At 40.8% G+C, this 23,440-nt stretch overlaps 1 protein-coding gene across 1 annotated transcript in view; it reads left to right on the top strand.

Annotated features, from left to right (window-relative positions):
- Positions 1-21,334, top strand: part of LOC101849251 — a gene marked incomplete at its 5' end in the record, with an annotated part of 31,462 nt that extends 10,128 nt beyond the window's left edge. The window contains 12 exon segments of the mRNA XM_035972892.1: positions 850-986; positions 2,746-2,812; positions 3,798-3,894; positions 4,862-5,021; positions 6,439-6,564; positions 9,534-9,668; positions 10,254-10,439; positions 10,977-11,747; positions 13,878-14,108; positions 16,655-16,804; positions 17,901-18,029; positions 19,486-21,334. Coding sequence (XP_035828785.1) covers positions 850-986; positions 2,746-2,812; positions 3,798-3,894; positions 4,862-5,021; positions 6,439-6,564; positions 9,534-9,668; positions 10,254-10,439; positions 10,977-11,747; positions 13,878-14,108; positions 16,655-16,804; positions 17,901-18,029; positions 19,486-20,172 — 2,876 coding nt within the window. The 3' untranslated portion in view covers positions 20,173-21,334.
- Positions 21,335-23,440: the final 2,106 nt, after the last annotated feature.

Here is a 23,440-nt window from a genome sequence, read left to right as displayed (position 1 = left end):
ATAATAATAACAATAATAATAATAATAATGACATTTAAATAGCGTATATCCACTCTCTACAACATGCTCTATACGCTTTACAACCATTTTTACCCCAACTGACCCAAGAATTCAAAAAAAACTTTCTCGGCTTCCCGGGAAGCATACGGTGTAAGCTGCATTAGGCACGCGCTCAAACACTGTCAAACTAACAAGAACTTTCGTTGCCAATAGCCGGGCACCCGTTCCCAGCTAGGTCAAGTGAACAAAAATTCGTGCTAAATGTTTTTCTCAATGATACAACGTCGAGTCCATGACGGGATTCGAACGAACAACCTTACTGTTGGATGTCCAAGAGCCTATAACTTGGCCACCGATGCCACAATTATGTCAGTGCGCTTCGATGCTTTTTGTGCTTGTCATTGAGACAGAAATCTCTTTATGAGAATGTGTAATATGGTCTTCTCTGTATTTTTCCTCTCAAGTATTTGTAAAGTATCTGAGCTCACTAGTGTATGTGATACTGAACCCAAGGGAGAAGCCTGCAAGCTGTGCACTTTCACGACTTGACATGTAGCTTTTAAAAGTTCAAAATTGTTACTTGAGACACGATAGTTTGTTCGCCCTTGCCTCAGTGATGTGACCCTGTAGTGAAAGCATAATACATTATTATGCCGCTCAGTGATTCACTTTGGCCGCTCTGAAACAAAGTCCCTGTAAAACGGACACTTCATGCTATCTTCTTCCCGGAGAGTCCTAATTCTCGATATTCCTTTGATATCTCAATTGCTTGAGAAGATCGGCGAACTCTAGAGAAGCGAATATAAGAGGCGGACATTTGATTTATGTTGATCTGATATCTGTGTGAAGTGTGTTCCACGGACTCCAAACCAGACACAGGACGGCTCGTGGGAAGACCAACAGGCATGGCGTTTGAAATATTGCAAAAGAATCTGGACTGGCTGACCACAGGCAGTGTGGAGGCAGAACTGAGCTCGAGAACCGTGGTATGCCTCGTACCAGTTTCAGTTCCTGGTGGTGGGGAGTTTAAAATAACAAGGCGGTTTGCATACCTCTTGAGCGGCTTGCAGTGTGTAGATATCGCGGATGTTTGCCCGGGGAGCTTGTAAACGGATTCAAATTAGCACTTGGTTAGGCCCAGCTTGTGCATGGCTTATGCAAGGGGGAAAGACGGAGGGTGTCGACTCTCGTCCGTCATAGCGATAAGGGTTTCTTGTGTCTGAGAGACCAGGGGGCGTTGTGTAACACGGGCTAGGCTCATCCTATAGGCCTGGAGACGTTTTGTATTATATGAAATCCGCTACTGACAAAAGTAAATATAAATTGTGTCTTACGGTTATTTTTGTTTTATTTATCGAACGACGAACCCGATGGTTCATACATATTTTTCAAGCATTCCTGATAGAAAAAGGGAAAGCAAGAGGGGAAAAGGGGGGGAGGGGAGGGGATGCTGTCCTGTGATGCAATTGTGTTTTATGTTTTTGTAGGTAAAAAAGGGGACATATTTTGCTACGTTTACATGGCGTGTAGATCGTTTTCTTCTTCCTTAAGTGCGTCCGTCACACTTAACAAAACACGACGCGTAGGATACGTTTTATTAGGGTATTGAACAAAAGAATGAACGTGTACGTGAGCGCTTTCGAAAAGGGAGGGGCTGCAAAATTAAAATGAAACGAACTGTAATCGTAGTTGTAAAATTACATTTGTGACATGACAAGAACAATGTAGTTTGCAAAGTATTAACACTATAGTCGCAGCCATGTAATTTAGACATGTTTTATGCGAGCGCAGGTATTGATAAGGAGGATTTTTATAAACTCAGTTTTCTCAGTTATAATCCTTCGCTTCTTTATTTTGTGGTTTATCGCTGTTTTCATTAGTTTCGAAATTCCCGGGAATTAAGCTGAGAAATGCCACGCTATCATTTATTAGTATGAATCATTAAGATGGCATTTCTGATCTAGTCTTCTTGGGTTTAGTTAGAGCGGGGGAAGGGAGGGGGGGGGGGTTGGGTAGAAAAACAAAAATTAATGAGATAGTCACAAATGATAGATATATTGACAAATACATATTGCAGAAAAGATCTTGTAGCATATCTTTGCAGTTTGCAGTGGTGAAATGTCATTATACTTTTACATTTCCTGGCGTTCGGACACTTTCAGCATTACATACAACAAGAAAACAATAGACGACATAAGACTATAAGACTAGCGCAAAATGAACAATGAAAGCGGGATCGAAGACAAAGTCGCTACCCCAGAGTTACAAAGTTGTATCTGCTCAGTACCTAGTGTAGAGGAATTTGCCGTTCACATGTCAAGCTTTTTTAAATACATTTCTTTGAATATCTTGATAGCGACTCCAAATATTCTTACGATTTGGATAGAGCAGATAGAACATTTAGTGCCTGACCTCAAGGTCTTAGTAAATCAAACCGGCTCAAAACGTCAGACAGAACTTTGTAATTTTAAGGTAGGGAAGTATGGGTTGTTAGAGACTTTTGGACTTTGGTTCCAAATCCATGACACACTTCTGAAACCATCAATCATCGCCCCCATGATATTCGAAGAACTTGTCGATTGAGTCACGACAAACAAGACTTTACCGTTTCAAGCTGTTTGAATAAACTGTCTACTACAGAAACGAAGGATCCCAACAGGTTTTTGTTGAACGAACATTGTATGTAGAGACAGAGAGATAAGGAGTGCCCAATCTCCCCCTCTCGATGATTTATGCACGGTGTAGTTAGCACTTGTCAGTGAGGAGATAAGAACGAACGCCCCCGTGCCTGACAAGATGCCAGTACGTGTGGGTGAGGGATTAGGACGGTATTTATTACGCAATTTCAAATACGGTAATATGGGCCAGTGTGACAGAGACAACAGTCTGCTGATAATTATACATTCATGATGTTTGCAGTGTGTTGTCGTCTATGGGTGGACTTTTTGTCACTTCGATATCTTGACTAAACAGCGGTTTAAGCTGTCCTGGTTCAACTCCAAATAAAGGCATTCTTGAACCTGGGTACATTTGTTAGTTTACTTGAGCCCCCCCCCCCCCTCACACACACTCCCCCTACTCATACACACACGCACGCACGCACACACACACACACACACACACACACACACACACACACACACACACACATATTATATATATACGCACACAAACACAGGTTATACCAGGGGAAATATTCCTACAGTATTTTTTCTATCATTTGGTTTATTAGAAATTCTTCCGACTGACAATGAATACGCTAGAGTAGAACAATCAAGCTTTCCAAGAAATTTGAAGGATGACAATAATCAATACTGAGTTGTGGATATATTGTCATTATACTCTACTTGCACAATTATGGTACAATTTCTCCTCATTAACAAGATCTATTCTATTAGTATTCTGTCAATAAGTAGGCTAACGACCCAATTCAACACCTCCAAATTCAACGTAATCTCCGATAGGATTATCTATTCTATGACTGAGTACAACATGTGCGGAGTACAGTTATAACTCATTTATTAGTTTTAAGTAGAGTTTTATGAGTTCCAAAAGAAAGCGTGAGGTTGCGAGTTCGGAGGTTCGAGCCTCAGCTCGGTCCTACGTAGTGTCCTTCGGAAAGGCACCTTGCACGAACTTCCCTCTTGGTTCGGTCCTATCGGAGACGGACGTTAAACTAGGAGATCCGCCCCTTAAATAACTAATAGTGTTGATAGGGGCGTTAAACATATACCATTTCCCCATTTTCACCAAATGAAACCCCAAACATATTATTACTTGTTTTTGCCTGTTTACAGGTGAGCTGACCACAGACCAGCAGGTGCAGCACATCCGGAAGATGCTCCTGAGTCGTTCTTTGGTTGGACAAAGCTCCGCCTATGGGAAGTCAGCCAGGTACAGTTTAACTCATTGAAGACGCACTGTTTCGGAGTACATAATACATGGATATACTTTAAAAATATAAAGGCACAACTTCGTTTTTCTTGCAGATTTTTCCATTCTGTTTTCTTTGCCTGAAACTTTAATGAGGCAGGCCATAATGTATGCATGCTGTGAAATATGCAAATTGACGTATTTGGTTTGTGTATGATGGGTCGAAATGTGCCATAACGTCGCCTCTGCTCTGTTACTGATTACTGGTCAGACACATACCTCCGCTTCGTCCTTAAAGAGTCAATGCCAGCATATAAAAGCTTAGGATGAACTCATGCAGAATCATTCTTAGAAGAGAAACACTTTAAAGTGCTCAATATTATGAATTATGATGCAAGATCTAATGAGTAGCCTCAAAGGTTATAATTAGATATCCAGTAAGAGAGTGCCGACATCTCTTTGTGTTGTGCCATGTATGGATTGAAGTGGTCAGAAAAATGAAGTGTCTAAGTAACATTAAGACTGGATCGAGAAAATGAAAAAAAAACCCATAGCTGGGCTCGAGCATGATACACTATGGCGTTTTTTTTCTTCTAATATTATTTTATTTTTGGTAAAAGTTTTACGGCGCTTGCAATTGACACAATTTAGTGAGCGGGGCACACGTTGATCACGTCAGTTCACAGCACGGTTAGGTTTAACTTTGGTTTTACTTTGCAAGTCACATTGTTTGAAGTATTTCAAAATACTTAGTGACTGACAATTCAGTTTTTAAAACAGGAAAGTACATGTTTAAAATACGTCTTCGAGTAAAAACCACTTGTCTTTCGAAGACAAACAAAAAAATCGGTTGGTATCAATGATGTTTAACACGTTTAAAAAAAAAATAGTGCTTTTTAAATATTTTCATCCGGGCTCTCCAAAGTTCGGATATTCTATTAGGATGGGGGTGTAAAACTTCATAATTCCATTGCTTTTTTTCAATCAGAGAAGAGTTTGCTTGTAACCAAGAGATCCTGGACACGAACGGTTATGCCGAGTTTGTCTACAACTGCTGCTTCAAGAATGCCGAGGGACAGGTGGAGTGTTCCACAAGGGGTGATGATTTCTGGATCAACATTCTGTATCTGTCCATAACTCTCGTCAAGGTTTGTTCTCATTTCTAGTTTTTTTCCCTCTCTCCCTTTCTCTCTCTCTCTCTCTCTCTCTCTCTCTCTCTCTCTCTCTCTCTCTCACTCTCATTTTCTCCCTCTCTTTCATTTTCTCACTCCCCTGCTCAGACAGTCTGCCTGACTGTCGGTCTATGTGTCTCTCCGTTAGTCCGTCTGTCCATCTGATTGATTGTCTGTTTGTGTGCTTGTTTATCTGTCTGTCTGTTTGTCTGTCTGTCTGTCTGTCTCCCCCCCTTCAGACATAAATATATCATAGTTGTCTACACAGTAAATACAACTGCACCTACATTATCTTCCTTGTCAAAGAGTATTATTATTCAAACCTTTTTTTAATTCCAGGGCCATGCTTGCGCTGTTGCTTCCGCCATAACTAACCCAATGCTGTGTCTTTATACAGTTGGTCAGTAACAGCCCCGCATGCTTCCCCACCGTGCGTGATGATCTTCCCTGACTAGCACCCCAACATTACCAAATCGTGCCTCCATAAATAAGTGAATATTAATTAACCTAAGCTCCTTTCCTCTAGAAGTCTTAAGCGTCAATAACACGTCATCTTCACCAATCGATCCACCTTCTTTAGGAAGCCATGGCTATTGCGTAATTAACTTTCCCACGTTTCTTTGATCTCACCAGTCTTTCTTTGTATGATTTTAGAAATCACCGTTAATTAGGTTAGCGTAGTGGTATGGCTGTTAGACTCTTAACGGTGAGATAGCGGGTTCGAATCCAGATATGGTCAAAATGCTTTGACGTCTGTAAAGGCACGTTATATACATTGTCCTTACTACCTTAAGGGGTCAATACAAATTACTTTCAAATACATGCTTTTGCAAAACACATTACCATCATTGTGTTGAGTCTTATCATTTTGTTGAAACATTCAGAATTTTGTGCACCACTTTTTTCCCCGTCATATTACTTATGATCAGACTAACTGAACCAACAAAGAAATAACATTGAAAATGGAGTACTGAGATTCACTGACTTCTTGATGAAATCAACACATCGACAAAAAACACAACGCCCACAAGAGCCTATAAATATTATTGTAGCAACGATCTTTTTTAGTATTAAACTTGAGCTGTTTTTCATTAATGCTATTAACAAAGTATCAAGCTTAGACATTATTAAACCCAGTCTAATTAATCATACTTTTATTTTCCAAAAGTTTCTTTCCCTCACAGCCGTTTTGCGGGTGGTTGGCGGTTGCTCTGGTGTGGTTTGCTCCATTTTCCCTTTCAAACGTCTATCGTCCTTATCCCTCCTCTATTTTTGTGTATGTTACTCTCTTGTAACACCTTCAATCTTCGGCACTTTTATGACGTTATTGTGTTGCTAGTGCCGTAAAACTTTTGCTAAAACTAAATAGCCGTTTCGTTGATATATTTTTCAGGTCCTTGTCTTTCTGTTCTGCCCAAAGTTTCTCCCCAATAACATCTACAATGCGTCCTACGTCGCCTCGGAGTACGTCATTACTCTCAAGCAGGAGCTCAAAATGAAAATGTTTATCACAGAACAGGTGAGACCTGACCATCAATAATTTATTGATAGAGGCATCAGCCATCCATGTAGAAGTGTTGAGAAGTGGAGGAGGAGACTTCATCACTTGGTTGCTGGCCACTTCCGAGGGGAAACTGGCGATGTTGATTCTTACGTCTGACTGTCAGTTTTGTTTTTCACTCGTCTGTATTGAGTTTTATTTTTGATATTTTAATTTTTTGTTTTTGCTTTGTGTACTTTCATTTATTGTTATTGTTTTTTTTTTCTTGGCCAATTTTTGTCAACCTGGGTGATATCCCCCACCAGAACTTGATCTGGTAAATTTATTGGGCAGTGGCGATCATCAGGGTATTGACATAATATATTTTAATGCCTACGCTTGAAAAATTTATGCAGGTGGGCGTTGCCTTTTAAAGGTGACAAAAGTCGGCGTTGGCTATTAAAAGGTAGACAAACAGTGTTTTTTGTACCTTACTGCACACGATGGCGTCGCTTGTCTAGTGGTTAACAGTCCGGACTCGTAATCGTGAGGTTGCAGGTTCGGGAGTTAGAGGCTCAGCTAGGACAGACGTTGTGTCGTTGGGAAATGTACCTTACACGAATTTTCTTCACTTCACCTAAGTGTAAATGGGTATCTGGCTATTGGCAGTGAAAGGGCTTGTCAAAATGCTAGGGTTTTTAGAGTATGTAAAATGGCAGCTTGCACTACATACTTCTCAGGAAACCAAGAATGTTTCTAAGTGTTGCAGAGGTTGCTGGGGGTAATGATAATTGTAATACACATGGAACATATTGTTGAGATTGGATATGCACCATATGAATGCGATTATCATAAAATTACTATAACTTTGTTTGTTATGTCAGTAAATATTGATGGTAACGAAGCCACTCTATTACCGTTCTGGCCAGTGTCTGTCTTGTTTCAGAGTGTTGTTCATAGACATCAGACCTCGCCTGTAGTGTAGCGCCTATAGGTGCTTCATCGTTTCACACAAAAGACCCGAGTTCGTTTCCCGTCTGGGGATACTTTTTATCGAGTATCTTGGTATATTTGCTTGGACGGAGTTTCCCTGGCAGACAGGTTCGAACCCTACCTTCTAACTGATCTAAAATGTATCGATTTAGAGGGGGGGGGGGGAAGGCACCTACATAAAAAATGAAGTAGATACTTAATCGCGTGCACCAAAAGTAGACCCTCTCTGACACATGTATACTTCACTTTCTGTCTGTTTGCCTTGGGTACTCTAACCTCCCCCCCTCCCCCCACCCCTTTTCAGTCAGTATGCTACACTTACTGCTGAGTCAACGCAGTAGTCTACAACTCAAATAGTGACAAAACAATAACATTCATTTGCATAGTTTCCGACCTCGGCTATGTACACAACCCAAAATCGGCGATTGAAGTGCAGTGATTAGGCCTTTACCCCACTGCACGCAGGGGAAATTAGTTCATCTCCCAAATTGGGAAGTTAATTCATCGGGAGGAAACGGGACAAATATAATAATAATAATATTATTCTGAACCAGTTACCGAAATTTACAGTTCATCAGCTGTTTACTGGGATGCTTCCTCCTATTCTTTTGTTTTGTAAAGTGTTTTACGGCGCTCGCAATTGCATAAGGTCATATGAGCGCGGGGACACGCCTAATATTTTCAGTTGGTAGGAAATTTTGAATTTTGCCCGGGTGGCGGCCGAAGCCTACTCTTATCGATTTTAGACTACCAAGGGATCTTTAACATGCGCAACTTGCACTCGGGCTCTCCGAGATTTTTCGCCCTTGTCCGAGAAGGCTAGGTGTAGATCTTTCCTACCAGAAGATCAGGGGTGTGGCAGAAAGACAGAAGTTAGGATGAGCCAAGGGGTAGCTGTAGAAAGGCTGCAAAAAGAGTCAGGAGCCCAGAGGAGGGGGCAAAGGAGGTGAGGGAGTGGGGGCAGAAAGTGGAAACGAAAGCAGACAACAGAGCATTGCTAGAGAGCTGGAAAGGAGGTGAAAGGAGACAATTTTAGAGAACAAAATGTTTCGGTTGCTACCCGGATTCGAACCCGGGACCTTTGAATGAGAGGCCAACACCTTAACCTCTAGGCCACGAGAGCCCCCTTCCTTCTATTCACCCAGAGTTGTTTTGATATACAGTAACGAAGTAGCCCATTTCCTATTAACTTAAATCAGTGCTTACGAACCCCTTTTTTTACAGCCAGTGCCACCCCTAAAAGCCTAAAATATTCTTGCAGCCCACCTCATATATTGCTTAACGGAGCATTTAATAGTACCAATTACAACCCGCGTCATCACCACCGCTCAACATAATTACCAAATCACCTATTACGCTACCTTAGAATTACAACATTTTATCTGGTCATTACCTAATTTTGAGAAAATGGATTTTCACGATATGTCAAGCATTTTTCAAATGTATTTCTTTAAATAACTTAATCACGACCCCGAATAAACTTACCATTTTGATCTAGAGCAGATAGATTGGTTTCTGAACCCATGGTTTGAAGTAAATCAAAACGGCCAAAAATGCCAGATAGCACATTGTAGCGATACCGCCTAGGTTGGCAAGCACTGATCTAAATTAAGTCACATGAAAAGGGTGAGGGAGGTGTAAATCACTAAAAATTCATACAATAATTGCAATCAAACAGCCTTTAACAATACCTGATTCTGCTCAGATGGACACGAATGCTCGGTTCAAATTCCGACAGGCGAGGCGTGAAACAGATAATCATACAACCATTTCAATTAAACAGTACAGCCTCTAACAATGACTCTCAGCGGGGGGTTGGCGGATGCTCAAGTGTGGTTTGCTCCTTCTTTCCTACAAACATCTGTCGTCCTGATCTCTCCTGCTTTTTATGTTTGTTATTCTTTTATAACTCCTGTAATCTTTGATACTTATATGACCTTATCGTGTTGCAATTTCCTTAAAACTCTTACTAAAACGAAAACTATTAATGAATCTCTTTGTCTGTGTGTGCTCAGACGGACACGAACGTTCGGTTCAAATCCCGACTCACCCTGGAAGACGTGTCCGAGTGGTGGCGATTCCGCGAACAGCTTGACCAGTTGCCCTTTGATGAAATTATACCCATAAAAATGACAGAGCTGCGAATAAAGGTAGGCTTTGTAATGTGTACGCTATGCAAATAATATCGTGCTATAGCGATTACGTGTTTTAACTATCTCTCTCGCTGTTTCGCCCCCTCCCCCTCTCTTTCTCCGCTCTCTTTCTCCTCTCTCTTTCTTTCTTTCTCTCCCTCACTCTCTCTCCCTCACTCTCCCTCACTCTCTCTCCCTCATACTCTGTCTCTCCTTTATCCCTCTCTTACCCATTGCACAAACACACATAAAATTGTTCCCTGTAACTACTCGTATTGCTGATTAAAAAAGTGAATGAGTAAAATATGTAGCTTATCTAATTTGAGATAAGCATGCTGATTAACTTAGGAATTCCAAGCCCATTGTACTCGCTGCTGAAACACAGGTAGAATATTGCGAACGATATGGCTCTTCAATACAAAAATTTCAGCCTGATTTCTTAGTCCAAAAGGTACAAATAAACTGCTGCTTCATTCTGTCAAAAAAAAAAAGAATCAACGTACAATATTTCTGCTCTCTTTCACTTTGAAATGTACATCTAGAAATTGTTGAAACTTATTCAAAAACTATATATGGCTTTCTTCTGTTGTACTGCATCTCTAGGTGAAAGGTAAACGAATTATCCCCGAGAATGAGCCGCCCACCGGCCTTATGAGAACCTTCTACGACAATCTGATCAGGTGTAAGATAAAAAACCTGGATCCCTTCAAAGAATGCTGCGAGACCAGCATCTACTCAGACATGGAGGCCAACTTCAGGCACAAAATCACGTGGCACACGTTTGTACAGGTATGTCTCACATAGTGGAAATTGCCCAAGACGGCCACCCATTTTCGAGGAGAAAACAGGTTGTCTTAAACAAGTGGATGTCTCGAACTGTGTCATTGGAATGTTTATGAAAATCACAAAGTGGAAGGAAGGGGTGGAGAGTGGATGTCTGTACACGTGACTGACTTGGACATGTGGCTGTTATAGCAGGTTTAGCTGTATGTGTGTAGTAATTGAAGAGATCAGATCTTTTTTTGTACTTCATTAAAATATAGTTGTTTACTACAAATCTTCAAGTCTTTTTTTGGGTCATTTAAGAACTGTTGCGAATGTCATTTCTTCCGCAAAGAAAGTGGTCTGAATTTGCGTTGTAACGTGTATTTGAAAAATTCCGACAATATTTAATTGGTATGTATATTTGTGTGTTTAATTGTGTGTTATGTATCTAGGTACTTATGTACTACGTGTGTATGCCCTGATATTTTAGATTTCTCGATGGACAGCAATCAAGTGGAATTTCTTTGTATTATTCATATGGCTTGACTTGTTTGTTCCCAGGTGCTGGTCAAGTGCCTTCTCCTTCTGCTGGTGCCCATCCCTTACTACGGCCGTCTGTTTGTGTACTTTATGTTCGAGGAGAAGGAGATCGTAGAACGCCGTCAAGCCATCACCGACCATCGCCTTAAAGAGACCTACAGCTTCTACCGCAGCAACGTCATCCAGTACTTCACGCCCATCCATGGCGTCTTCATCGCCACTTACATCTTCTACTTCCTCTCCGGTCTCGTCATCGGCTTCGCGGATCACGCTTTCAGAGAGAGGCTCAAAGACGTAGCTCGCTCTGCGCTGGCGGATATGAGCTCAGTGTCACAGACAGGAGTGTTGGGCATCATCATCAAACTCCTTCTCTACCCTTTCAAAAGATTCGGTCTTTTGGGCTTTCTCATCGGGGGATTTTACCTCTTGGGAATGCTCCCTCTGTGTATTATAGTGTTCGCCGTGTACTGTATTCCTACGGTGTATCTTTCCTTCAGACTTCCGTACCACGCCAAAAAACTTGTGGGGAATTCGGAAGAAGTGGACGCTGAGAAAAAGCGCAAGCTCAAAAGAGTTTACAAGCTGGGGAAAAAGATTTCGCGTATGGATAAGTACGCTCACCACTCTCTGAGCGTGGATCCTGGAGATAGCTGTTGTCCCGATGAGTGGGGGTGGGGCGGCTGCGCCACGGTGAAGAGCATCTTGATCCAGGTGGCGTGTGCTGGGTTCTGTCTGTGTATTCTCTACTCCATAGCTCTAGTGACTGCGGAGTCTGTTGGCCTTTTTGTGGAGGTAGGTTTGCTTTTTAACTCTTCTAAGTCAAAGCAGTAAAACTCTAATTATAACGTGCTTAATTAACAGCGAGGTTTGTTACTTTCGTTTCAATGCCAGGTGGATATTGCAAATTGTTTGTGTAGTTTTCAATGCTTTTCATATGAGAGAGAAACGGTAAACATTTCACCACAGTTCTCCCCTCTTAAGTCAACTGACAGCACTGAAAATGATGTGTTTACAAACCGTAACATTTGGATGTAAATGCCATAAACGTATACTAAGACTTAAGTAAAGTATTTACATTATTTTATAAACGTTTGTTGCCTAACGCGAGGATCAAATCACCACTCTCTTTGTAGAGAAAAAAGTAGGTAGTCTACAACCTTTGGCCAACCTTTGTACAGCTCTAGTCATGGCAGTGGCGTCGGCGGCCTAGTGGATAATCTACCGGACCCGGAATCGTGAAAGTGCGGGTTCGGGGATTCGAGCCTCAGCTCGATCCGACATTGTGTCCTGGGGAAAGGAACTTTTCTCTAAATTTCCATTTGGTTCCGTCCGTTCGGAGATAGACGTTAAGCTCGGAGGTCCTGCCTCTTAACTTATCTTATAGTGTTGATAGGGGCATTAAACGTTACCATTTCACCATTTTCTAGCCAGGTCAGTACTTCAGACATGCCACCCAGGGCATAAAAATCCCCCCCCCCCTTGCTGATCTAAAGTTGATGCACTTCTTTACAGAATTAAAAATTTGCTTCTTGAAGGTCACCTAGCGTCCCCCCCCCCTTTCCCCCTTATTCATCCTCCCCTGTCCCAATAATAATTTAAAAAGAACAGGATAAACGACCCCCTCCCTCCAATATACACTTACACACACACAAATACACACACACACACACACACACACACACACACACATACACACACACACAGCCACACATGGTAACCGACTAAATGCTCACTCTATCACCCTTCCCCCATTGTTTCCCATTGTCACCATCAGCTTATGTGCTGCACCGTGTCTAATTTCATGGTTATATCTCTTTCCAATTTTTCTTCTTTTTTAATGCTTGAGCACGCATCTTTACTAGAGTACTCGACCGTCCTATTTCTTTAATTTTCAACAATCATGATGCTTGTGATGATGATGATGATGATGATGATGATGATGATGATGATGATGATGATGATGACGATGATGATGTTAAAGAGGAGGAAGAGGGGAAGAGGGAGAAGAAATGGCAAGAGTAGGAGGGTCAAGTTGAGGAAAACATGGAACGAGGGAAACTATGAGCAGTTAACAATAAAAGATGAAGAGTTAAGTAGGTATACAAAAAAGAACTAAGGAAATACTGGTTTTGTTTGAAGTGGTACCGGTACCGTAGTGGAGTAGTTAAGCTTAAGTCTCAGTACACTAGATCAGTCGGAGTGAACATATTTACTTTTCGCTCTTAGCAAACAATCGGGTGTCCACCTGTTTGCATACGTGACTTTGATGGGTTTTTGTGCTGGTTGGCAATCTAAGCAGTGACTTTACGTGCGCTACGCACTACTACTGGTAGACTGTCGTATTTGTTGGCCAGGTTATTGTCCCCCCCCCCCCCCATTAATATTTGTTATAGAAACATTCAGCTACTCAAATGTTTTACAAGCTAGCCTGTCTGTCTGTCTGTCTGTCTGTCTGTCTGTCTGTCTGTCTGTCTGTCTGTCTGTCTGTCTGTCTGTCTGTCTGTCTGTCTGTCTGTCTGTCTGTCTGTCTGTCTGTCTGACATTGCGTGCATCTTTCCTGTGCCCTTTCTTTTCCGTCTAACATATCTAAGACGAAATCGTAAGAACACCAGAGAAAAATTCTGCCTCAGACAATTTCCGTTTCGGACAGGGGAATTTAAGGAAAGGGAGATAGGGTTTCAAGACGCCCAGCCCGTGGGATCAAGGGTCACTTGTCCAGTCGGAAAGCAGTGGTCAAAACTCCACTCTTCTAAAGTGCTATTATCAGGAGTAAGAGATGTTTCCGAAATCTTTTTGAACTCTGTTTTAGAGTTTGCCTGCCCTGTTTAATATATTAAACTAAACTTATATTTAAATATTCCTATTAAATGCATTGTATTTTTTAGATTACAGTTTAGATTATCGTTTGATGCTTTTCCTCAGGTGATGGCTTTCACGATGATGGGCATTATCGTAAACGCCGGAAGTGTCCTCAAATATGTGTCCATGGTTCTCCTTGTGTTTGTTTACATGAACGATTGCTATAGCAACGTGTACGAGAACTATCTGACATTCAACAAAACAATCATCGACGACATGATTGACAGAATCACCGCCGACCTCAGAAAAATTGCCAGTATGCCATCTAGTCAACAGGAAAACACAGCATTTCAGGTAACTACAACAATCAGCTTTTGGATCATACGCACGCACTCTTCCTTCCTACAGAAATCACAATTATTATAGCGGTGAAGGATAAATGTGAGGCAGCGTGGTGGAATCAGGCTCTCGTCAAAATAATGAAATCGAAGAAAACAGCAGTTTTCTCCCTGCTTAGCAATTTTTATCAAATTTTTGTTTTTTGGCTCAACACCTTTTATGTCCATTTACAAACACATTCTTTTGAGGATTTCACCGAGATAGTTGATTAAAGGCGCAAAAATATAAATTTACAAGTTCCATGGACTCTCCATCTTTGGAATTTACCAAGCTTTGGCGGCCATTTTCTCGCTAATTTTACCTCTTAAATCAGGTGACCCCCACCTCCTTCAATCCAAAATATCTCCACTTCTATTAAATATGGATGGGAATTTTTTTCATTGAAAGAAAAACAAATGAACAAGCTTTCAGATGATACCAATTACTCAATATGCCCAAAATTTGACGAGCGCCTGATTCCACCACACTGCCTCACAGATTGTGATTTAGCCAATCTGGACTTGTTGCTGTGAATTAAGTTATTTAATTGTTTTTCTTTTTGAGCGATAAATAAAGAAAATGAAACTTTTCTCTGTGAATTTGACCAAAACACGAGTAAAACTGGTTACCCACTTTGTATGGATCTACTAAAAAAACAAACAAAAACAACAGCAACAACAACAACAACAACAACAATAACAACAACAACAACAACAACAGCAACAACAACAACACGAACAACAACACAAAAACACAAACAGACACACACATACACGCGCACACACACATAAGATTGACAGAAGGACATGGTCCCTGATTTTATTGTTTGTAATCCCCATTTAACCCCTTCACTGCTGAGGCTTTTCCACCTAGGTTTGTACAGACAAGATGAAATGTAGATTCAAGAGATATGTAAAAAAAGTTATAATATCTCCAATTATTTAAGAACGCACAACAGAAAAAGTCGTTTTACATCTTCTATAACTTCCCGTAATAAATTAGTAAATAAAAATGGCAGAGAACCATTTTTGGAAAGTCAAACGATCATTATCATCATCATCATCATCACCGACTCAACAATTCCCCTTTCATATAACAATCTGCACCATTACTTTCTTTTTACGTAACCAACAAAAACGGGCACCAAAATCAGGACACGGGGAAAAAAAAGGAAAACACAAACGAGTCCATACGTCTACACAGCAGTGAAGAAGTTAACACGCTCGCCTCCCATCTCCGGCAAACACTGAAATACACAATGAAAAGGTCCATTTTAAAGAATGTCACAAAAAACAAACAAACAACAAAAGCAACTCTCTGTTCTGTTTTTGTTTCGATGAACACCTCATGGAGGTCGGCTACATAGCTTTGAATAGATTTCTCCAAATGTTAGACATTGGCTAAGTTTGCTAACCTGAAACAGATGCTTATTTTCTCTGCCAAAATTGGTATCATTGGCCATAAAATAAGTCACAAGTTCTTTGAAAACTTGTTTCATCTACTTTGCTCCAGAAAAAAAAGTTTCCCTCTAGATGTGTGGGTCTTTGTCAGACATAGACGAACTATTAAAGATATTTTTATAACCTTGAAACAAGAAACAGTTTTGTAGTATATTTGAACGAAGTCTATTCTTCCTAAGCTGGAGCTACATGACAACATAAAGAGAAACAAAAACGTCAATACCTACGAGTACGTTTACTAGCAAACAAAATGCTAGAGGCCAAATGTGAGGGAGCGTGGTGGAATCAGGCTCTCGTCAATTTTTGGGCATGTACAGTTAATGGTATCATCTTGAAGCTTGTTCACTTGCCTTTATTGGGATGAAAAAAAAATCCATTTGTCTTGAATACAAGTCGAGATATTTGCGAAAGAAGGACGTGGGGGTCACCTGTTTTCAGAGGTAAAATTAGTGAGAAAATGGCTGTAAAATATTCGTTATTTCCTTAGGTCACGAGTCTGTAGTAACCGAAAATTTATATTGTTTTGTGCCTTTAATCAACGTTTTTCAGAAAAACCCACGCCTAAATGAGTTCTTTAATACGCGTGAAATGTGTTGACCCCCCCCCCCCCCCCAATTGATAAAAATTAACAAACCTGAGGAACAATGCAAGTTTCTTCACTTTGATTATTTTGACGAGAGCCTGATTCCACCGCGCTGGTTCACAAATAATATTTACCTGCTCATAAAATGATGTGTTTATATTTTTTGTGCTGTTGTCGTAGTGAAGCCTATCCTAATTATTCTCATTATTGTTGGTGTGGCTGCTGTTGTTTTTAAGTTGTTTTTGCTGCTGCTGTCATTATGTTGTTATTATTAGTATTATTGTTGTTATTGATGTTGTTGTTCTTCTTCTTCTTCTTGTTTCGTTGGTATAGTAGTTTGCTGTGGTTCCATTTGTGCAAGTGCTGCTGCTGCTGCAATTTTTGCTTATAAAACAGTTCATGTTTCTGTTTATAGAAAATATCTTTAAAGACCATTTTCAAACAATAGTAATAACGATTTCTGCTCTTTGTTGTCAAAGGTGAAATCCGTCGACGAAGAAAAGGAGATGGTCCCAACTCTAAACTTCGACAAAAGGGAAATCCGCTGGAAACTGGGTCAACTGTTGCTCTTTCTAGATTGCTACGACACGCCCAGGATCCCATTGAGACTGTTCCAGAAACTGTGTCAAGTAAGTTAAATTCATACATTCACAATTTGATATCATATGTAATCATTTTTGCTCCTTTAATGAAGAGCTGCAAGTTGTCTGGGTATACAGTTTATTGTGTATTATAATAGGCCACCTCTATTCTCACCCGGAGTGAGAATAGTGCAGGCGAGTCTTGTGGCTATTCTCACCCGGTGCGCGTTCACCAAATTTTGCGTTCACCCTAAACCACAGAATTCTACACTGTGATAACAGAAAAATTGTAGAATTCTGTGCCGTGAACAAACGTTCCATTACAATTGTAGCCTACTAAAAGCGTACAATTTTGTCTGTGGGCAGTGGAGAGAGAGAGAGAGAGAGAAAGAGAGAGAGAGGAGTAGCGCGAGAATTTCCGGGCAAAACAAAATGGCGACCCGCGTAGTTCGGCTCGATTCGAAAAGTTAAATAGCCGTAGCATCTTTGTAGACAACCAAATTAATTTACTTTTGTGTTTTGACATCATTTTTAACTTTGTCTTGGTCAATTTGATCGTCCACACCGATAGACAGTATTCAGAAAGAGACGGAGAGAGAGAGAAGAGGGGAGGAGTTGATCTTGCGAGAACTTCCGGGCGGGTGAGAATAATAATAGATCTTGTCGTTTGGTTGTCGTGGATCAGGGATAACTCCTTTTTGCAAGGGGCAGCATACGATTATTACTTTGTCTTACTAAGTGAAAACTCAGTTGCCTCCCTTGATCACCGTCTCGTTCTCATGAAATTATGCTGCGAGAGGGAGAGGGAGAGGGACAGGGAAATGGAGAGGGGAAGAGATAGATAGATAGATAGATAGATGGAGAGAGAGAGAGAGAGAGAAGATAGATAGATAGAGAGAGAGAGAGAGAGAGAGAGAGAGAGAGAGAGAGAGAGAGAGAGAGAGAGAGAGAGAGATGGAAGGGTGGGGGGGGGGGAGAAGAAAGAGAGGGGGAGAGAAAGACAAGACAGACAGAAAGAAAGGACAGACAGACAGACAGACGGACGGACAGACGTACAGTTGGACAGAGACGGAGACACCGAAAGAAAAGCAAAGTTTTTATGTTTTAATGAAGTATTCTGTCATATCTCATTTGTTTTCCAAAGGTGAGAGTTCACGGCGCCCCGGGTCCTGTCTACATCAATCTCCTGGCGGCTACTGGCAAGTTCATGATCATCGTGGTGTTCCTCATGTTTGTCATGATTGTGGTCATGGCTTTCGGGAATGTCTACCAGGTGAAGCCCGCTCTTAGCTGAGAACCAACTTTGTGGCGTCGGTAGTCTCGTGGTTATGTTACTTCCTTTACTTATTTTACTTTATTCTTCCTCTTGTACCTCACCTCTTGTTCGTCGAGTGGAGAAAGAACTTTCTGTCTCTTGCAAGATGGATGGTCTGGCTTGGTGAGGTGTTGTGTGTTTTAAAGTGGTTAGGCAACCGGAGTGGTACTTGTGAGGTTGGGGGTTCGATCCCCAGGAACGACGTTGTGTCTTTGGGAAAGGCACTTTGGACAAATTTTGCTCACTTCACCCTGGTGAGAATGGGGGTACCCAGCCATTGACAGCAAAATATCTTGTCTGTATCTTAGTGTTTTAGCGCCTGTAAAATGGCAGCTTGCACTGTATGCGCCCCAGGATGTTGAGATTGTTTCAGAATGTTATCAGGTCTAATTGGGTTATAGTAGAGATTATAAAGCTCATAGAGCTTCCTATTGCGCGCGATTTGCACTATACAAATAATATACATTAGTTTACTTTTTCCGAAGCGCCAACATAACAGTGTGTCAGGGAAAGACACAATTAAAATTCTCTGGGTATCTGAACAGGACGAGCTTATTAATCTCCAAGTGGTTTATAGTAATAAATGCCATGTTTTTGCGAGTTATGTGTTCCCTTAAACCCAGACAGAAGTTTGGGTGGGAGCAAGTATTTTGAATTGAAAACACTTGTGGAATTGCTTTATTTATATTATTTTTGGTCAATATCTCTTCTTGATAGCATCAACTAGGATTAGAAAATTCTCAAACAAGTTCAACTTAACGAAAGAACTACATAACCCTTTAAAACATGAATATGTTAATTGTGCCAAAGAGATTTTAATATTATGACACCCACAATGACAATTTAAATTCATCTCTCAGGGAGAAACATTGTTGCCTTGGTCGTTTACAATACCAGCGATGTTACAAAGGCCAGGTGCTCTCAACTTGACTCTCAAAGCATACACCTAATTGTGAAGGACATAAAAACGTGTAGCACGTGCTGAAACCTCAGCTCTGTATACATTCTCTCTCTGTCTTTGTCTCTGTCTCTGCTTCTCTGTCTGTCTGCCTGTCTGTCTGCCTGTCTGTCTGCCTGTTTGCCTGTCTGTCTGTCTGTCTGTCTGTCTGTCTGTCTGTCTGTCTGTCTTTCTGTCTGTCTGTCTGTCTGTCTGTCTGTCTGTCTGTCTGTCTGTCAGTCTGTGTTTGTGTGTTTATGTGTGTGTGTTTGTGTGTGTGTGTGTGTGTGTGTGTGTGTGTGTGTGTGTGTGTGAGTGTGTGTGTATGTGTGTGTGTGTGCGCGTGCGCGCGTGTGTGTTTCATGAAAATGTGTAGCACTGTGTGCTCAATAACTCCACTGCAGTCCGTACGAATGCATTTCTATAATCTGTCTTGCTTTCTAGGAAATAAGTAGTTTTATAATTTCCCATCCTCAGATGTCATCAACAAACACCACGTTGGCCACATTAGCCGGCGGTTTCGTGCCCATGTTGCTGAAGAACGTACTGTCTTCAAAGGGTGCCAAACTCAGTCTGAAGACAGTCAGCTTCAAGGGTCAGATCGATGAGATTATCGGGGAGTACAAGCAGTTCTGGCCGGTCCTCGATCTGCTGATAGAGAGGGACATTCCCAAAGAACCCACCGAAGAGGAAGAAGAAGGAAAGACGGATGAAGGAGAAGGCGGAAAGGACGGTGACAAAAAGGAGGATGGAGATAAAAGTAAAAACGGGGAAGGGAAAGCTGACTCCAAAGACGAGAATGGCAACAGTAATAAATCTGGGAAGAAGATGAGCTTCGATCAAGGAAGTACAAAAGACAGTAAGAATACTGACGATAAATCCAAAGCGGCAATAGAAGACAGTAAGAAAAACGGAGGAGAAGCGATAGCCGGCGCAAGTGTTGATTCTAAACCGGAAGAAGACGATGGGCTGGTAGATCTGTTTATAGATCTGAGCGTTGCCGACACGGCTGGCTGGTCTATTTATGGGTCAAACGACAGCTTGCCTCCTCCTTCTTCCATGATGCCTGGATACTTTGACCCAAACAAAGTTGTCGTTGATCCGGATAATCCCGACGGCATAGTGACCTATGCACCACAGTATAAATATAATCATCAATCGTAACGAAGGAAGGGAGGGGAGGGAAGGAGGGGGGTATTATTTTGATTTTGTAATGAAACACAATCCAGTCGTGTCAAGACATTATGTGTATGTGGACACGAATATGGTGGTCCAGCCATCTCGTATTATCGAACTGCTAAAAAACAGTGTTGAAAAGTCCAGACATTTCATCATATTCACGTTTTACAAATCCTGTTTCTGATTCAGAACACTTGGTCGTCATAGACGTGAGGGCTGTAAACATGTTGATTACTGGCAGACTGATCAGTTTCGAAAGTAAGCTTTTTTTTTCACTATGAACAGACAACCGCATTACAACTGTTAAGATTTTCGCCATTCCCAATGTTGACTAAATTCAGAAGAATTCCACAAGTTCGCCCTGAATCCTGTTTGCTACATTTCGATACTATGATTTTTACAACATATTTTTTAAAGTTGCGCTAATGCCGTGCTGGTCGATCTGGGCGATATCACCTACAGACAGGCGATTTTGTAATTTTGGTGGGCAGTGGTGATCATCTTTGTCGTGAAAAGTGTTACTCTATTCCGGGCACCGTCTACAAAGAAGAATATCCCTTTTAGATAAAAAGAAGAAATAAGACTTAAGATAACTTGTGGATTCTGCTGAAGCCAATGAGACCAATTCTGGCAGAGAAGATGTTGCCAACCTTTGAGCATTTTTCAAAAGCATGGTTTCCCCTTGCGGCGTTCCCTCTTGGCTTCTGCATTTCTAATTTGTGAAACCTGACGTGGTATGCTATCCTCTTGTCATTCCTGCTCTCCAACTTACCCAGATTAATCTGCAAACAAATACCTTTCTGTCATCATCGGACAAATTCTAATTGTTACTCTTGGTAACCTGTGTGTTCAGTTGTGATAGTTGTTGTAGAATACTATGGTAGAACTTTATGGATTTATGACATCAATAATTTGTAACGCATGATCGTTGTCCACATCGTTATGGTGGAGACGACTGTTGCTTTACGTAAGATTCTTTTTGATGATGGAAATTGCAAACTATTGTTCCCGTTCGGCGCACGACAAGAGAGTGATGCCAGAAGAGTCAAGTTTCTGGAAGTGGAACTTTGTAATGGGCTTTCATCAATTATTAGGGATAGCATTATAAGAAAGTACTTCCCCATGGTCACTCGTAACTTACGCCAAAGAGAGAGAGAGAGAGAGAGAGAGAGAGAGAGAGAGAGAGAGAGAGAGAGAGAGAGAAACAGACCGTCTGGCAGAATGGAACAGCGAAAAAAGGGTGCAGACATAAAAGGGGAAATGTTAGAAGTGAAGAAAAAACTCTGCTCTGGCAGCTATTTGCACGACTCAAAGAAGTTGGTAGGGTTGTTGTTTTTGTTGATGTGTTGTTTATTGGAGAGGGCATTGTATCTTTAGGGTTTAAAAAATTGTTTTTGGTTTTGTATTTTTGTTGTTGCTGTGTCTGTGTTTTCTGTATATCTAAAGGGGCATATAGTGTAATACTTCAGGGTGTGCCAGATTCGTTTTACTTTACAATTTTTATCACGGATCTTCAATAAGATCTTGTATGTCCCATTATTCCAACCGATATCGAAGTCCTTTAGTATGTTTTTCGTATTTGCCTGTTGACAATGTTATTATAATGCGCTTCCCTGCATCCTTCATCTCGTCTTCAAAGAAGTCTATAGCGTGTTCCCCCTATGCTGTGAAAGGCTATGGTTCACTACTCACTAATAGCACCAATCTTATTGAAGGGCGCTAGGGAAAATCACTTTTTGGCATTTTCAATAGTAACGTAAATGTTCTAGCTCATCAGGTTATAGCCCTAGACACTAAGGTGAGCCAAAGGAAGACTTTCCAACCCAAGTCACAACTAAAATTGTCAAAAAACTGGCATCCCTTGTTGTTTTTTTCCCCATAGTACCCTTCAATATTGTCCGTCCCCATTCTCGCCTGAACAATTGCTCCTTATTTATTCTTCTTTTGTTTTTAGAACTCTCACTGATTCTCGACCTAGAAAGAGCCTTGCATGATTATTTTTGCCACACTTTCACGCTGGGCTTTGCGCCTGAACCAGACGGTCGTTATGCAAATGAAATGAGTAATAAATGGCATATATTATACTGTCGATCAGTAAAGAATACAGACTGTTAATGGGAGAAAGAATTGCTACAAAATGGTGCGTTTTTATTTTAGAGGCTAGTAAGGCATACGAATTATTTATCTTGAAAGAACTGCGAAACGTGGCGTGTATTTAACTTACAGGAGATGATATAAGAAAACGAAATACAAAGAAGACAACGTTGGGTGGAAATAAACGCCACCATTTTTTAAAAGCTCAATACTCCCGGAACACTCGCGAGACTCATGGTCGTTTGCTTTGACGGTTATGATAAAATAATATTTATTTGTTTATGTACTTAGAATTTTGCTTTCTGTGCTTTTGACCAATCAGCAGCGCTGCTCTTATTATGTACAGCAGGAGTGGCACGTCATAAAATGAGCACCGTTTCAAGAAATGGTGCTAGCATATACATATTACTAATCGCTACCTCAGAATTACACTTTTGGGGCCATTTTGAGTAACTGAAACTGTGAAATCAAATTCAAATGCTCTATTTGCTCTATCAAAATCGTACGATTTTTCGTAGTCGCTATACAGATATTCGAAGAATTGCATTCGAAAAATCTTGACATGATGTGAAATTCAAACTTTTTGACTTCAGATTTATTTTTTAAAAACAAGACACTCAGCGGATATGATTTTATAGTTCTGATATCGCGACGTGTCTGTTAGCTTATTGTTACTGTATGTTTATCTGATGTACTTGTACAAAGGGCATTAATGCTGGAGCAAAAACAAGTGAATGTTCGGTTGTGAACCTTTCTTACAAGAGCGTTTTGCTGTATTGTGTACTGAGTGAACGGTTACATCATTTTATGGAGAAAAAAAGTTTAAGTGGAGCACATGACCTCAGCCATACTTACACTTTCTACCTTCATACAAGATACATGCATTTCTATTTTATGTATACTAAAGTTTGTTTGGATTTTATACATATGAGTGTGTAAAGTTATACGAAAAATTGTAATTGTTTAAAAAGCAAAACAGAGCTAGTTTCTTGTTTAAGTGTCTATTTTGTGTGAGTGTACTCAAACAACTGTATCATCCTTCATATCGGTACTTGTTCAGATTGTTCTTTCAAGTCATACTATCACGCCATCTCCACCTTAGAAGGAATATCTTGTTATCGTTCTTCTTGTAAAGATCACTGTTCTCTCTCTCTCTCTC

This window comes from Aplysia californica, unplaced genomic scaffold, assembly GCF_000002075.1.
Source record: "Aplysia californica isolate F4 #8 unplaced genomic scaffold, AplCal3.0 scaffold00891, whole genome shotgun sequence".
Classification (NCBI taxonomy): domain Eukaryota; kingdom Metazoa; phylum Mollusca; class Gastropoda; order Aplysiida; family Aplysiidae; genus Aplysia; species Aplysia californica.
Note: the sequence above shows the minus strand (reverse complement) of the source record. Positions and strands in the feature narration are given on the sequence as shown.